This window comes from Rhizopus microsporus (genome assembly GCF_002708625.1).
Source record: "Rhizopus microsporus ATCC 52813 unplaced genomic scaffold scaffold_12, whole genome shotgun sequence".
Classification (NCBI taxonomy): domain Eukaryota; kingdom Fungi; phylum Mucoromycota; class Mucoromycetes; order Mucorales; family Rhizopodaceae; genus Rhizopus; species Rhizopus microsporus.
Window position 1 is genome coordinate 424639 of NW_019671927.1, and position 15582 is coordinate 440220.

At 37.4% G+C, this 15582-nt stretch overlaps 6 protein-coding genes across 6 annotated transcripts; 3 read left to right on the forward strand and 3 right to left on the reverse strand.

Annotated features, from left to right (window-relative positions):
* Positions 1–323: 323 nt before the first annotated feature.
* On the forward strand, positions 324–1405 carry RHIMIDRAFT_285394 (FabD/lysophospholipase-like protein; the record flags this gene model as incomplete). Its single annotated transcript, XM_023613276.1, has 5 exons — positions 324–368; positions 427–855; positions 902–1005; positions 1054–1171; positions 1226–1405. The coding sequence occupies 5 exons, from the start codon at positions 324–326 to the stop codon at positions 1403–1405; spliced, it is 876 nt and encodes a 291-aa protein (XP_023464681.1).
* A 387-nt stretch (positions 1406–1792) lies between these two features.
* On the forward strand, positions 1793–3813 carry RHIMIDRAFT_28097 (UV-endonuclease UvdE). Its single transcript, XM_023612961.1, has 17 exons — positions 1793–2043; positions 2099–2163; positions 2212–2261; positions 2313–2352; positions 2410–2476; positions 2524–2596; positions 2645–2723; positions 2774–2828; positions 2885–2904; positions 2956–2978; positions 3030–3080; positions 3144–3229; positions 3286–3297; positions 3360–3444; positions 3502–3574; positions 3683–3737; positions 3801–3813. Exons 1-16 carry the CDS (start codon positions 1877–1879, stop codon positions 3703–3705), a joined length of 969 nt encoding a protein of 322 aa, XP_023464682.1. The 5' UTR covers positions 1793–1876; the 3' UTR covers positions 3706–3737; positions 3801–3813.
* A 453-nt stretch (positions 3814–4266) lies between these two features.
* RHIMIDRAFT_28145 (AAA-domain-containing protein) lies at positions 4267–6198 on the reverse strand. The gene is made up of 10 exons (XM_023612998.1): positions 5936–6198; positions 5785–5888; positions 5622–5727; positions 5436–5568; positions 5262–5387; positions 5119–5206; positions 4878–5068; positions 4653–4826; positions 4503–4592; positions 4267–4446 (listed from the first exon to the last, which is right to left on the reverse strand). Exons 1-10 carry the CDS (start codon positions 6049–6051, stop codon positions 4360–4362), a joined length of 1215 nt encoding a protein of 404 aa, XP_023464683.1. The 5' UTR covers positions 6052–6198; the 3' UTR covers positions 4267–4359.
* Positions 6199–7029: 831 nt separating this feature from the next.
* RHIMIDRAFT_258470 (MED7-domain-containing protein) lies at positions 7030–8273 on the reverse strand. Its single transcript, XM_023611342.1, has 3 exons — positions 7600–8273; positions 7396–7547; positions 7030–7347 (listed from the first exon to the last, which is right to left on the reverse strand). Exons 1-3 carry the CDS (start codon positions 7972–7974, stop codon positions 7299–7301), a joined length of 576 nt encoding a protein of 191 aa, XP_023464684.1. The 5' UTR covers positions 7975–8273; the 3' UTR covers positions 7030–7298.
* Positions 8274–10129: 1856 nt separating this feature from the next.
* Positions 10130–11316, forward strand: RHIMIDRAFT_204776 (diacylglycerol acyltransferase type 2B; the record flags this gene model as incomplete). Its single annotated transcript, XM_023606783.1, has 4 exons — positions 10130–10399; positions 10473–10995; positions 11046–11090; positions 11147–11316. Coding segments are annotated over 4 exons (1008 nt in total), but the record flags the coding sequence as incomplete, so codon positions are not given.
* Positions 11172–14749, reverse strand: RHIMIDRAFT_28187 (uncharacterized protein). Its single transcript, XM_023613033.1, has 7 exons — positions 14455–14749; positions 14310–14402; positions 14148–14258; positions 14009–14095; positions 12168–13955; positions 11666–12121; positions 11172–11612 (listed from the first exon to the last, which is right to left on the reverse strand). The coding sequence occupies exons 1-7, from the start codon at positions 14720–14722 to the stop codon at positions 11341–11343; spliced, it is 3075 nt and encodes a 1024-aa protein (XP_023464686.1). The 5' UTR covers positions 14723–14749; the 3' UTR covers positions 11172–11340.
* Between the last annotated feature and the right edge of the window lie 833 nt (positions 14750–15582).

Below are 15582 nucleotides of genomic sequence, written 5' to 3' on the forward strand. Positions count from 1 at the left end.
AGTAACGAAATCCAAATATGGAAATATTGTGTAGCGTTAAAATCTGTCTTCCATAATCCTATTTCCCTTGCTCTCTCTTTATTAAAAACATGCGTGCTTGGAGACATATCCCAAAGGAGCTTGGACGTCGTACATGGATGGTAAATAGATCAATATAGTGTACATCTTATACATAAGCTCATAATCATTGATAGAGTACAGCAGGTATTGAGCGTGCGCACAGAGCTATTCTCTTTCCTGGTAAGAGACCAACACGATCTGTAATCAAGAGCCTGTCATTTGACTAAAGAATGTCTCTAGGACAAGGATCTCAGTATGTTGGCATGGGAAAGGACTTGTATAGCCTCTATCCTAGATCAGCAAAGCTAGTATTTGAGGAAGCAGACGAAGCACTCAAGTATAGTTTGAGTCAGCTTATCTTTGAAGGAAAACAGGCAAGACTTTAATGTTTTTGCGAACTTTTTTATTTACACTTTTAAATACATACAGGAAGAGCTAAAGGTCACTGAAAATGCACAACCAGCCATTCTGACGACATCCATCGCCATACTACGCGCATTAGAAATCGAATTTGGGTTTGACATTTCAAAATCATCCAACCATGTCCTAGGTCATTCACTTGGCGAATATACTGCGTTGGTAGCCACAAAAGCATTATCTCTGGCTGATGCCGTACGGCTTGTCAGATTACGAGGTGAAGTCATGACACAGGCAGTAGCAGATAAACAAGGCAAAACAGCTATGTCTGCGCTCGTTGTAAGAAAAGATAAATTGGCAGAACTAGAAAAGGCGATTGAAGAAATAAATCAAAGTCTACCACCCGAAGAACTGGTCCATGTAGCAAACATCAATAGCGTAAGTTTATACATATTTTAGATGGAGGAAATATTAATAATGTTAGTCATTCCAAGTTGTTATCAGCGGCACAACACAGGGTGTAGATCAAGCTTCTCGTACACTTCAACAACGTCGCTTTGCCGCTCGTGCAGTAGATCTCCCAGTATCGTAAGTTTCAACAAGAAAATGAAGTTTAGTGACGCTGAGCTCTTGTAGTGCTCCTTTCCATTGTTCTTTGATGCAACCAGCAGCAGATGTTATGCGAGAAGCATTAAGTAAAGTTGAAATTAAGATGCCTTGTGTGGACGTGGTTAGTAATGTCACTGCAAGGCCGGTAGGTTTGACATGTGTGCAGTTGCTATGATATGTTTAACGTGTATGAAAGTAGTACTCTAGTGCTGAAGAAATTCCAAAACTATTGGTTGAACAAATTACAGCAACGGTACAATGGGAACGTAGTATTGGCTACTGCAAGGGACAAGATGTTGATGATTTTTTATGCTTTGGTCCCGGTAAAGTGCTGGCCAACCTTTTGAAAAAAGAGTATCCGTTAGACAAGATAAAGTAAGTCTATAATTCAATGCTTGAGGAACCCTCTGCTTACTTATCACTCTTTAAGCTCAATCACAAGTGCTGACGATATCATAGCACTTTCAAAGCAGTTTTATTCTAAGGAAAAGCCATCCTCAACTTGATTAAAAGCAATAGTACATTAATTAATATATAAATGGTGTATTCTACAAAGAGAGACCACAAACTAAAATAAACTCACCCTTGTCTATAATATACAGGATAACATAACCCTGACGACAATGAGAGCCTTGAGATGCGTCACTGCTACTTCAGCGCTGTCTCTTTAACCCATTTGAAACTTAATAGTCACATTTTTCCTGCAGATCGGATCGAGTGAAGCTCTGATCGATTGATCTTTAACTGTGTCCTGTTTGAAGAAGGCTATTCAATTGTTTTTTTAATTTACAAAATTATCCGTTTCAATTTTATTAAATTACCTTTATCAATAGCAATTAATAGGATTAATATGGCACCTGTTAAAGCAGCAAGTGCAGCTCTTAGTTTAGATACTCCTACAGTTTCAACAAAACAGATAAGATCTATCAAAGCCGAAGCCAAAACTACGAGAGTAGTAGATGTTGCACGCTATGTTCATGATGATCCGAGAGATTTTAAAGGAAGGCTAGGATATGCGTATGTTGCTAATGAATGATGAGCCTCTTTCTGAATCTAATGCATTCGTTTATAGCTGCCTCAATACTGTTCTTAGACATCAAAAACCGCCTGTGTTCTGTTCAAGAACATGTCGTCTAAGTAAGTTCTAAGGGAGTGGTTTTTTCTATTCGTACTTATTTCTTGTAGGTACTGCGCAAAAGAATGGTGTTGAATATTTACAAGAACTAGCATTACAGGTAAACAAAAAGAAGGAGATTGTCATGTCTCTTATATCTTTTTACATATAGAATATTGAGGATCTGAAAAAGTTGATACAATGGAATGAAGGTAATAACTGGCTCTTTTACACTGGAGTGGTACGGGTCATTCAAAGAAACTTTGTAGATAATCATATAAAGTTCATGCGCATATCCAGTGAAGTATTTCCTCTTGCAACTCATGAAAAAGTGGGGTATGTTGTAATCATAAGCTGTTTCTGTTTGTTTAATATTACCATAGTTACTCTATTGATTTTGCGAAGGATGCACTTGCTGAAGTAGGCGTATTAGCTAGAAAATACAATCATAGATTGGTATTGCCTTGCTTTGAATTATGTTGCATTAAGTCTAATACTATCTAGACAACTCATCCTGGACAATACAATCAGCTGGTGTCACTTACACCCAAAGTGGTCGAAAATACGGTTCGTGATCTGAGTCGTAAGTTGGAAGTATATGAAAGATATACACGTAACTTATCTGATCCATAGATCATGCTCAAATGATGGATTATATGGGACTTGATAAAGATGGTGTTATGATCATGTAAGTGTAATGTTTATTACAAAAAAATTCATGCTTACGAACTTAATCATTAAAAGACATATGGGCGGAGTTTACGGTAAGCACAAACACCAGATAGGCTGCATTAGTTGCTAATGGTCCAACTTAGGTGACAAGGAATCTGCTATAGCGGTAGAAGGCGTTATTACATCATTTAAATTTCGTTCTGACCTATTGACATAGCGATTTGAGGAACAATATGTAAAGCTTCCAGAACCTGTTAAGAGAAGATTGGTAATATAGACTTTATATACTTATAAAGCTCGTTCAGATCTTGACATACTGTGCAATCTTTAGGTACTGGAAAATGATGAATTTGGGTATTCCGTGTCTGATCTGCTTCCGGTGTGTAAGAAACTCAAGATACCTATTGTATTAGACTGGTAATAGACCGAATGCCTAGGTTAGCATCTGTGTTTACTTATAATAATCTTTATAGGCATCATCACTAGTAAGCTCTTGACAAAGCCTAGAAATATAAATAACAGATAACTTATATATATGTATCTATAGTATAAACCCAGGAGACATAAAAGATCTGGTCAGTGTTCTTCCAGAAATTAACCAGATATGGGCAGAAAGAGGAATAAAACCAAAGGTACGCATCACTCTTTCTATATAAATGACTGTATTAATCGTTTGTTTATACACACAGCAACATTATTCAGAATCACGAAGAGGAGCAAAGAGTATAACAGAGATGCGAGCACATAGCGATAGGCAAATACGTCATTATATAAAAAGTTAAATTATCATATACTAACTTGCTTATAAAATAGAGTCAAGGTATTTCAAATTGTTAAAGTAGAAACAAGAACTCATTATGTCTATTGTAGACTTTACCACCAACAACAGATGATGTTGATCTCATGATTGAAGCAAAGGATAAAGGTACTTGTAGCAATTTAAACAAGCCATTGTCTGTGCACTTATAAAAATTTCGGGAAACAACAGAGCAAGCTGTGCTTGAGCTATATAAGCTCTTTGATCTACAGCCAGTCAATGATGAATCTTACATTCCAATTAAAGGAACAGAATCAACACAGACAAAGGGCAGAAAAAGTAATAAAAAGGGTGCAAAGAAGATAGAAAAAGAAACGACAGATGTTGTTGAGTCAACAGTGGAGGAAACAGCAGAGCAGCCTGCTACGGAAGAACTATCGTCAACACGTAAAAGTAAACGCAAGGCTATAGCTGCCATGAGCGCTGCCTTGGACGACATAGATAATGAGGCTATGGTTACTAAAGTAATCAAGAAAAGGAGTAAATCAGTGGCCGCATCAGTAACTGATGGTAGTCTAATCACAGAAGAAACTGTTGAAGCCATGGAAGTTGATAATGCGACTAAATTCAAGAAAGGAAAAAAAGAAAAGAAAAAGAAGCATAATAAAAAATAATGGCTACTTTACACAATAAACATTATGAATAAAACTGCTGTAACTTGATTGTTCAGCAGTTGGCCCCAAATTACCTTTGTATAATTGAATATTTGCTGTATAAAAGGTACAGAGTGTTATGACTCATTTATTCGTTTATAGTTGCTATGTTCATTAAGTGAAGGGGGAATAATGGATAAAGATGAGTTAAAATGAGACATGGCCTTTTAAAAAAAGTTAATAACGATATCTTCTTCAAATCCTGAAGTTGATAACTTACCACATATGGCGTATCCGTGTGGGCTCTTAGAGCCTCCATTGCTGCTTCGCGGCATACGTTTTGGAGATCAGCGCCTGTATAATACTCAGTCTATATACAGGGAAAAGCGTTAATAACAGAGCTGATAGAAAGGTTCTGTTTAGACATTACTCGTTTAGCAATATTAATTAAATCAACATCTGAACTAAGTGGCATATTTCTCGTATGAATTTTTAAGATTTCTAGTCTGGCTTCTTCATCTGGAGGCGGTACGTAAATGATTTGGTCAAAGCGACCAGGTCGCATCAATGCCGCATCTAGCATATCTGGTCTATTAGTAGCACCCTACATCAAAGTGAATAAATGAATGTAATTCTGATCACGTATACTATTTACAATAACCAAGACAGAATCTGCACTCTCGACACCATCCATTTCATTTAATAGCGTGGACAGCACTCGCTCTTGAACACTATCTCCACCAGAACCACCACTCCCCATATTTCTTTTACCAACAATAGCTTCTGTTTCATCAAGAAATATAATTGCTGGAGCAGATGAACGTGCCTTTTGAAATGTTGTTCGAACTACATCCATTTTAGCATTGTCAATCAGGTCAAAGCTTTGTACATCTTACCAACTTTCTCAGAATCACCTACAAAGGCTGAATACAATTGTGCTCCATTGATCGAAAGAAAAGCAATATTGGTGGAAGCAGCGAGAATCTTTCTTGAGCTTTAGTATGCTTTTTTTCTATTGCGCCAGTCTTTTTCAATTTACCTTGACTAAACTAGTCTTGCTACAACCTGGAGGCCCATAAAGTAAAATCCCCCTAGGAGCTTTCAATCCTAATTTTGCAAATGATTCTTTATATAACAGTGGCCATTCAACAGCTTGCTTTAGTCTCTAAGTCATTGATGAGTCGTTATGCTAATAAATAAAGTCATTTATTACCTTTTTCACTTCTTTCAAACCTCCAACATCGCTCCAGTTCATCTTTTCTACTTGTACTTGAAATCCTCTTTGCATTGAGGGACCAACAGCCGCAAATGCTGTTACAAAATCAGACATTGTAACGAGAACTTCTCTATGTTGATTATATATATCAGTAAAGAGAGTTGATGTCAATAGATACTTTACTCTTGCAAGCTTTTGCTGGCTCTTTGAACAGCAAGTAAAGCTGCTTCTCTGCACACGGCATTAATATCCGCAGCAACATATCCATTCGTCATATTCGCCAGTGTTTCTATAAAGCGATAAATTTTTATGCTTTCTCTTTTGTTTTCAAATTGTAATACTTTACGTATATCAACATCCTTATCTAATGGTATATTACCAACCTGCGACTCGAATAAAGAATACCTATCGTCTACTGAAGGTGGCTCCATTGAAATTTCACGATCAAATCTAAAGCCTGTTAGTAACAGCATATTCCTACATCATGTAGATACTACCTTCCCGGTCGGCGAAGCGCAGGGTCAATGGAGTTTGGCCGATTAGTTGCACCTACAATGACCAGCCTACCTCTTGACTTTACACCGTCCATGAGAGTCAATAACTGAGCGACCATTCTGTTCTCTTGCGACTGTGAATCATCACGCTTTGGTGTCAATGCGTCCTATAAGAGTCATTAGTACAAGAAAAAGACCTTCCTTACCATTGACGCTTACTATTTCATCTATGAATAAAATAACAGGCAAGCTCTTTTTCATTGCATAATCTTGAGCCTCAACAAACTTGGCACGTAACTTTTCTTCACTTTCTCCAATATATGGTCCGTACACTTCAGGACCCTGTATGATAAACATCTTTGCACTACAGCGTTTTGCCATAGAAGATACAAGAAATGTTTTACCAACACCAGGTGGCCCATAAAGTAAAACGCCTTTTGGACATTCGATATTTAACTTTTCAAACCAATCCTTGTAAAGTAGAGGGTAGCAAACAACTTCGAAAAGAGCATCGTATGCTTTCTGTAGGCTGCTACTGTTTGAAAATTGCTTTGTATCCGCTGTAATTGACATTTGCTGAAATGAACGTTCAAGCTCTGTGACAGGCTCATTCTCTTTGTCTGTCAGAGAGATACACGTAGCATTTGATATCATGACATGTGTATCCTTTGGATATGTGTATTCTACATTGATGATAATCGGTGATGATGATAATTTTGATACTCTGCAGCCTGATCTAACAACAAGTCCATTCAACATGCGTTTTATATACTTTCTTTGTGTATCAGCGAAAGTGTTACTACTAAAGGATGTTGTTTCCTTACCGCAAGTCTTTGACGCTCAGTAGCTTCATTAAAAATGAATCCAAGCTGGGTCAACTGCTCTTCATCATTTAGCTTGTTTATTGTAATCCTTAATGATGCTTTTACTGCAATAGAGGGTTTATTGATGGGTATAATCGTAGTTGCTAAAAAGAAAGAAGGAGGGCTATTTAACTCAATGCTCAATACCATAGTGCCTGTCATACCTTGTTCTATATCTGCATCTTTTGTAATGAATGGGTCTACAATAATATGATTATCTGGTATTTTCGCTGGCCAAAGTCTACAAAAGTGTGTCTATTTGTGCTTGGTTAAAAGGTGTGATCTAGAATAGATCTATTGCATTTCAACCTTTCCTCCTTCAGTGTGAATCTCTATCCAGTTACCAGGCGATTGGCCAATTCTGATGAGATCTGTAAAGGAGATCTTTGCAGTGGCTGGCTTGACGTGTTCTTTGGTCAGAATGATCATTAAAACAGGTGTAAAAAAAGAAAGAAAGAAAGCTTGTCTGATTTTCAAATACGGTTTATTTACACACACACATTTTATTCTTGTTGCAAATTCTGAAGAAAGCTCAATGTTTCTTTGGTTTTCCTATTCAATTGCTTAATATTTAATAAACTCAATATATTAACCACTTACGCTCTTAATTCTTCAGCTCGTTGTCTCTTTTTTTCTATTTGATCTTCCATCAATAGTCTCAAGGTTTCTCTTGCTTGATGTGGTCGATACGCGTTCAAGATATGATGCATATTAATAAATATCGTACTGATATTTTCTATATATTTCCCAAACTGTATTCAAAACATAAGGAGTGTTGGTTACATTTACACACATTTGTTTTACCTCTTCTGGATTAGTCACCAATGTCTCTAGTAACTGTAAGAACTGTGTGATCAAGATTCTATTAAGTCGTTTCAATTCCTGCACACGATCTATGTCTCCTTCTTTGAACAGTTGCTTTACTCCAAGTTCACTTAATGTCGGTAGTTGATCTTGAATCTGCCACTTTTGATCAAAGACAGTATATTCTGATGTCGGAGGCTGTGGTGGTTCAAGAGATTCAAGATAGAATTCGGGTATTGATGGTAATGTAATGGGCTCTTTTGGAAACTGATTCTTCTCTTTAGCTTCTTTCAATAACTCCAAATTCTCGTCTGTATATCTTTTATAATAGTTGGGAGGATCTGGCCATGCGCTTCTTGTTGTTTGTTCAGACATTATGAGTGTAAAAGAATAAAAAATATGGATTTCTATCAGTAATGTCCTCTACTCCGATTTTGGGAGGACATTTGCCTTTCAGTCATACAACAGGATATTTTACAATGTTTTCTATTTGTATCTTTTAAAGTTGCGTATCATGATAATAATGTTTTAGTTATGACCTTACATAAGCGTAAATCACTAAGCCTATCTAATCTCATCTGGATCATATTGATAAAAATAAACCAGCTGAATACACTTTCCTTGATACGACCGTGAGTGCTTGTAACTCCCTTCCATCAGCAATGCAACTGATGATCATTGCATTGTTCTAGAGAATAAAATGCTTTATCAGATAGATGACTCAATAAGCTTAATCCTTATCAGAAAAATTCAACATCAAAGTTAAGATGTTAGATTTAACATATATGACTTAACCGGTTTTGTTAAAGATTGCTCAGTAAATAGAGTAACAAGAACAAACAAAATAAGTAATCTGTTTAAGAACTGTGTCTGAGCTTTGATGTTCTTTATTTGAACTATGGCAAGAGAAAATCAGCCATAGCTTTGGAGATTCTTATCAACAACATAGATAATAAATAGAGTGTAAAAACCAAGTATGGGACCTTTAATGATGCCGCTCTTATCACAAAAAGTCTGAAATGTACTCAGAAGAAACGTGGGCTGAATATTGAATGCTTTTATATTTTTTAATGGGTGATTTGCATACAAAACAGAAAAAGATGAGAAGTTTGAGGTGCTGGTTGTAGTTAGGGTTGTTGTTAGTACTCATGTAAATGTGTAGAATAAAAGCAAAGAAGTGATGAGTCTCTGTTTTATTATAAGTGAGAGGAAGAGCTCATAACAAAAAGAAAAATGATGGCTTTTCTCAATTCAAGGCATTAAGCCTTCATCTGATAATCTTCGATTTCTTTGTCATGCTTTAGTGTGGCCTACTTCCAGTTGAACAGAGCAACTGAACTTGCTTACGAGTGCTCTAGGAGTCGGCTGAGCGGGCAGTAATGACAATATCAAGGGATATTTGGTACTCATATGGTTTAGGATAGGCCAATGCTATAATTATCTGACTATACTGGCCAGCGTTAGAAGATATGAAGTTCTGTTCTTCATGTGTCAAGTGTGGTGTACTAGATATCAGCACCTGTCGATGATAGTTTTTGTGTTTATTGCTGGCATCTGTTGTGGACATTACTTGGTATATTCTAAATTTTAGTCTAAATGAATTGATGTCGTTGTCTTTCCATTTTATACAAGCCTTTTGATGCCTAATATTCTATTATGGCAATCTAGTGTTGTGGCCACAACTGCAAAAATATTTTGATATTGTTAAACCCAATGATATGAATGACAATAGGAGAGTTCAGATATTTAATTCTTCAATGAAAATAATAAAAATAATGATATTTATAACAACTTAAATAGAAATAGTATGTCCAGAAGTTTATGAATGCTTGGCATAAAAGCTTTCAGGTTCAGGCGAGGGCGGGGTTATTGAGGTATGAGGGGATTTCAAGAATCACGGATCCAACTCTGTTTGGTGAAGAGCTCATCATCTGACAGTTCTTGAATACAATGTTTTGTTGATTCCTTTTTGGATCGAACAGATGCAAGATGGTTTTCATACTTGTTACTAATTGTCAAACAATTATCTCTATGTACTTTCTGATCTGGCCCGGGCGGGACGAAATTATATAGTTTCAATGCGCTCACAGTGATCTTTTTATTCTCTTTAATAAACATAGTTGTTTAATCGTATCTTATGAGTATTATAACGATTAGTTTAGCTCCCTCTACCCACTCCCATTAGATTGTGTGTTTTCTCCCTCCACCATCAGTACCTTCTCACCCCACCACATTATTCACCTCACTTTGTTGAACTTGCTTGGGCAGTTTCAGTATAAAGATACTACGTGCCCACTTAGGTTTAATAAAAGATTGTTTAACCGTGTCTTATGAGCAAAAAGGGCATTAGGTTCAATGTCAGGCTTTTTAGTGATTAAAGTCCAGATCTTCAACTTCAGACAGTCCACAGGATTTTTAAAGCCTGGAGTTGACTTTTAAGCAATTAACGCCTTTTCTTTTTTTAAATTAAAATATGGTAAAAAGAAACAACTACAATAAAACAGAGACATACTGATATCAAAAAAAGATAAAAATCCAATGGGCTCCACTTCGAGGCATACCCCTTGAACGAAGGCTACAGACAGCAGCTATAGTTTGCTGGTTGAGTTTAATCGGAGGATGTTCTTTACTGTTCACTGTTTCCCTCACGATCACAGTCCTTTGGCCATTACATATCGCCTATCTAATTTATATCTGGATGGATCAATCTCATGAGAATGGCGGTCGTCGATCAGAAAGATTTCGCCGTTTAAGAATCTGGCACTACTTTGCAAATTATTTTCCAGTTAGTCTTGTCAAGGTGAGGGTTCTACATACGGCACAACCTTATTACAGTTACATCATTATTTTTGCTGACATAATGAAAATACTAGGAAGCCGATCTTGATCCTACTAAAAACTATATTTTCGGATATCATCCTCATGGTATTGTCAGTCTAGGCGCTGTTGCCAACTTTGTTTCTGAAGCAACCGGCTTTTCCGATCTATTTCCTGGCATCACACCCTTTTTATTAACGTTAAATTCGAATTTTAGAATACCCTTCTATCGTGATATTCTTCTGGCGATAGGTATGGCCTCTGTATCACGCCGCTCTTGTAGCAATCTACTGTCTTCTGGTCCAGGAACTGCGATTGTCATTGTCGTAGGCGGCGCAACTGAGTCTTTGAAGGCTCGTCCTGGTATTGCTGACTTGGTACTCAAGAAGAGACTGGGATTCATAAGAATGGCTATTCGTCATCAGGCTAGCCTTGTGCCCACATTTTCATTTGGAGAAAACGACATTTACGAGCAAATAGATAGTAGCAATAAAGGCATCATCTTGACACTTCAAAAGACTATACAAAAGGTTGCAGGATTTACAATGCCTGTATTCTATGGACGCGGTATTTTTAATTGTAAGTAGTATAGACATCTTTTTTTAGATACTAATGTACTACTCTGATAGACAGTGTAGGCTTGGTTCCTTTTAGACATCCCATTGTGACAGTTGGTAAGGGATGATGAATGATTGAGTGTATACATATATACTAATACATATTTATAAAGTTGGTAGACCTATTCCCGTACCAAAACTTGAACCAGGGCAAACAGAACCAACAGACGAACAGCTATTATCAACACAGGCTTTATATATTGAAGAATTAATGAATATTTACAACAAATACAAAGATATCTACGCAAAGGATAGGAAGCAAGACCTCCAAATCGTTGCTTAAAGCCGTTTAAATTGTATATTAAATCTATCGTCTTTCCTTAACAAATAATACAAGCCAAATATAAGCAATCAAAATAAATACTAAAAACATTGATGCAAGTCGGATGACGTCCGGCCAATAGTTCTTGGCATTGAATCCAAAGGTTGACAGAATCGTTGCTCCCGGAACATCAATCTTGAGTCCAAATCGTTCTTCGACAAGCTGCAAGTAAAGTAGCTCGTTGACCAGCATGGCCTCTAATGTATAATTAAAGAATGACAAGTACTTTAACCAACCAAAATAGGGTGGCATTGAGTCTATCATCGTATGTTAGCGGGATAAAGCATTAATCCCTGAAACTTTTTCTTACCTTTGTTTAAAAGTAAACCCGCAAAGAGCATAGAAAAGAGCATGACCATACATGCCAACAAATTAGCCAGTGATAAGTTTTTCACAATAATACCAATAGCAAGACATACGGCAGCGGCTGTCAAATTAAAGAGGATCAAAACAAGCAAAAATTTGAAGAATTGTGCAACGCCTTCGACCAGTCCAACCATATAATAAGATATTAAGGCCATCATCAAAGGGGGAACAACTCGAAGGGGGATGATATCGAAAAGGATTTTAGCCAAAAAGTAAGTAGTAGGGGAGTAGTAACCATTGGCTCTTTCACGAACAAAGAGAATACGTTCACTGGCAAAAACTTGTAATGAAGTTAAGCACATGAACCCTAATAAAGCTTCATAAAAGAAAAAGAGACCCATTCTGTTTTGAAATCCTGCGATTGTGTTTGATACTTGATAAAACAGGCTTCCGCATACCACTGTGGATAAAGTGAGATAAATAAAACAAACAAGTATAAAACTTACATGCCAAGATGACAGCCATAGCATAATGACTAAACATAAGCATGGGATTACGATACAAGTTCTTGAATGTTCGATTGGCCAGTATTTGGAATTGTGCCAGAGGTCCTGGTCTTTGATAGATACTGATGCTGTTTATACTACTTTGGTCGCCTTCCAGGCCTTGAGCTGCATCAACTGTGTTTTGAATGGCGTCCTTTATGACTACTGCGATAGCACTGTGCTGATAATATTCTACTAGATCTTTCAAATAAGACGGTAATCCATCTTCCTGTACTTCCTCTACTTGGATGTCTGGAGCAGATGTTACGTTACTGTTTCCTGCACTTGGCTGGGTGGCCCATTGTTCGGTTGTGTTTTCCAAGCCTTCTTGGAATGATGGAGTTGCTTTAGGTGTTTGAGAAGGGGCAAAGAATGCATTATCTTCATCTACGGCAGTGGAATCAGCTGTTAGTGATGACTTGACGATAGACGAAGGCTGGTTGGGTAACCTTCGGACAGCGCCCATGGTTAAATCGATCATGTAATCAGCAATATTGAACCCAGGAGGACAGGGATACCCAATAAGCTTAAAATATGACTGTGCCTCTGATTCAGGGCCTGAATAGACAACACGTCCACTAGCAAGTAAAAGAAGTTGATCAAATAAAGTAACAATGTTCGATCGAGGTTGATGCACCGTAAAGACAACGGTACGCTTGTAATTTTTCGCTAAATTAACCAGGCATTCGACAACGTTCAACGCATTATAGGCATCGAGACCACTTGTTGGTTCATCCAGGAACAATACAGAAGGTGATGTAACGAGTTCACAAGCAATAGCAACACGACGCCTCTCACCACCACTGATCGATCGAGCACCTGGTTGGCCAATTTTTGAGTCCTTGATTCCGTCAATGCCCAGTTCCTGCATCACTTCCATCACACGAAACTTCTTTGCTGCTGTGCTCATCGAGCGAGGTAATCGTAGGAGAGCAGAATAGAGGATTGTTTCGTACACAGTTAACGTGGGAATCATGACATCTTCCTGATCCACATAGCCTATCAGTTTTTTATACTGCTCTGGTGCAACGTTCTGTCCATTAAGGTAAATTGAGCCAGTGGCCGTGCCCGATTTGAGACGTTTGGCTAGAATATCCAAGAGGGTTGTCTTGCCAGCACCTGACGCACCCATGATTGCCATGACCTGACCAGGCTGTACAATACCAGAGACATTATCTAATACCTTTCTATTGTTGACAGTATAGGAGACCTCACTGAAAATTAAGCTAGTAGGTGTATGTTCTGCCATCAACTTTCCAGCTTCGTCATCACTAATCTGAATAATACCACTTCCGTTGGGCTTCCTTGCGTAGTAAGTGACAACACTGCCGATGATCATCAAAAAAAGACCCACACCTGACAATCCAATGATGACCATAGTCCAGTTTGTTTGTCTCTCTGGTCTATTGAAGCCAGGAACCATTGTATAGTGTAAACATTCTCCTGAATTACAATTTAAAAAGATAGATTCATCACCAAATACCATGAGAATCAGATCGTCCATAGCAGGTTCAGAAAAGGCGCATGATGGACCATTGCAGGTAAAGGAAGCAGGACCCTTAATTTCTTCCTTCAACATATCTGTAAGGTCAATAGAACCATCTTTTCCACATAAAAATTCATCTTTTATGCACTTGCAGTTGATATTTTTACAAGCATATTTCGTAGTATTCTTTCCATAGTCATAGCTCTGGTCAAACTCACATGTATCAAGATGGCAATAGAAGGATTCAATCTCATCCACCCAAACTAGTAAATATCGTAAATAATGCAATTAAACAAAAGGGTTGATTTCTACTTACATTGAAAATCGCAAGTTTCCTTATGTTTGTTGCATGAAAAAGTAACCTGAGGTATTTGACCATTTAGCTGCTTTAGAATATTTCGATCTATGAATAACAATAAGCATGATGATATGCCCAGATTTCAAAGAAAACTAACTTGTCACATTGCACATTTGATAGTTTTCGAATACAGTAAGTCCACCTCTGTAACAAGTACCGTTTTGGCCAGTGGGGACTAAAGGGTCACATACTGAATCGGTCTTGCAAACTAATAACTGATACATAAGTATAAGGGATTCGTCTGTTTATTTTATCTTACCATTGCAGTTGATGCCTTCCCAGCCTTCGGGACAATCACAATGGTTGTTTTGTCTAGGAAGTCTTGAATTTCCATCCGATAGAGCACCACACACTATATTGAGTATTAATATACTTATCAATATTTATGCGACTCTTTTATTTACATGGCTGTCTACAGTCGTCACCACCAAAGCCAGGAGGACAGCTACATTTTCCGTCATACTGTGAACAGTTTGCAAAGTGAAGGCATTCAAAACCAGGCAACATACAATTAAAGCATGGTGGACATTCGTCATTGCGTTTATCGCCAAATATTTGCAAAGTTGACTTCATAGCAGGTGACAAGGATAGGTCATAGTCTTCGCTGTACTGTTGTAAAGTAGGCTTGACTATGTAAACTAGTATGAATAAGAATATCCATTGTTTAAACATCTTTTCTTTGTTTAAAACAATAATAATAATAAAAAAAAAAAAGAAAAAAGAAACACACATACACACGCAAATCCTCAGACAAAATTCGTCCAAATCGACGTAACACAGAAATTCAAAAGGAGAAATAAAAAATCCTTACACTCTGTAGTGTTTTCGTGTCGTAAGAAGCTATTGGGGCTGCCTTTATCACGTATGATCATATAAAAGTTGTATAGGGGAATCTCAAGTTCAAACTTTCTACACATAGTTTATACTAAATATCTTCAACAATGAAGCTTTGTCAAAGAAGTGAATGATAAATCCTGTGTGTTCTGGAAATAATGATTTTCTTGACCGCTAGAACTATGCTTTTTCTTGTTTTCCCAGGAAAAAACAGTACGTCCGTTGGTATTGAACTCATCAAAGAGTGTATAAACAGAACTGTGAGGGTTACTACATCATTCCATAACTTTTGGCATGGCTGCAATCACTTTTTAAAGCAAAGCGAGCCTGCTGATCTACTAAAGCCAGAAAATCACTCTCCTAAAAAGTTTCAGGATGATGTATTTCTTGTAGGTTAAAGGAATCATGACTGCTGAGCTCTTTGAGGAAATGTATTTCAGGAACGCGGTGTGATACTATCATTTTACTGGACACGGGCTCCTTTAAAAAAGTTGAGTTCTGTTTTCGAACTGGTGCCGAACAGTTAACGAGTCAATGACTATAGCCTTTAGCCCTTGGTCAGCTACAGAGAGGTCGAGGCATTTTTTGTTTGTCCTGTGATGGAGTAAGGATAAAGGGTAGAGCTCATTGGGTTCTTGTAATATATTCATCGTCTTTAGATGTCTCGGAGATTTCTCCTTTCTCGATCATGTTTTATA

Coding starts and splice junctions, on each gene's coding strand:
- RHIMIDRAFT_28097 (XM_023612961.1), top strand. CDS start 1,877: ATGGCACCTGTTAAAGCAGCAAGTGCAGCTCTTAGTTTAGATACTCCT. Junction 2,724..2,773: donor TACGGTTCGTGATCTGAGTC/GTAAGTTGGAAG, acceptor TCTGATCCATAG/ATCATGCTCAAATGATGGAT. Junction 3,081..3,143: donor AACCTGTTAAGAGAAGATTG/GTAATATAGACT, acceptor TGCAATCTTTAG/GTACTGGAAAATGATGAATT.
- RHIMIDRAFT_28187 (XM_023613033.1), bottom strand. CDS start 14,722: ATGTTTAAACAATGGATATTCTTATTCATACTAGTTTACATAGTCAAG. Junction 14,259..14,309: donor GGAAGGCATCAACTGCAATG/GTAAGATAAAAT, acceptor ATCAGTTATTAG/TTTGCAAGACCGATTCAGTA. Junction 13,956..14,008: donor GGAAACTTGCGATTTTCAAT/GTAAGTAGAAAT, acceptor GATATTTACTAG/TTTGGGTGGATGAGATTGAA.
- RHIMIDRAFT_258470 (XM_023611342.1), bottom strand. CDS start 7,974: ATGTCTGAACAAACAACAAGAAGCGCATGGCCAGATCCTCCCAACTAT. Junction 7,548..7,599: donor TGGTGACTAATCCAGAAGAG/GTAAAACAAATG, acceptor TTTTGAATACAG/TTTGGGAAATATATAGAAAA. Junction 7,348..7,395: donor CGAGCTGAAGAATTAAGAGC/GTAAGTGGTTAA, acceptor GCAATTGAATAG/GAAAACCAAAGAAACATTGA.
- RHIMIDRAFT_28145 (XM_023612998.1), bottom strand. CDS start 6,051: ATGGTCGCTCAGTTATTGACTCTCATGGACGGTGTAAAGTCAAGAGGT. Junction 5,889..5,935: donor GCGCTTCGCCGACCGGGAAG/GTAGTATCTACA, acceptor AACAGGCTTTAG/ATTTGATCGTGAAATTTCAA. Junction 5,569..5,621: donor GCCAGCAAAAGCTTGCAAGA/GTAAAGTATCTA, acceptor TAATCAACATAG/AGAAGTTCTCGTTACAATGT.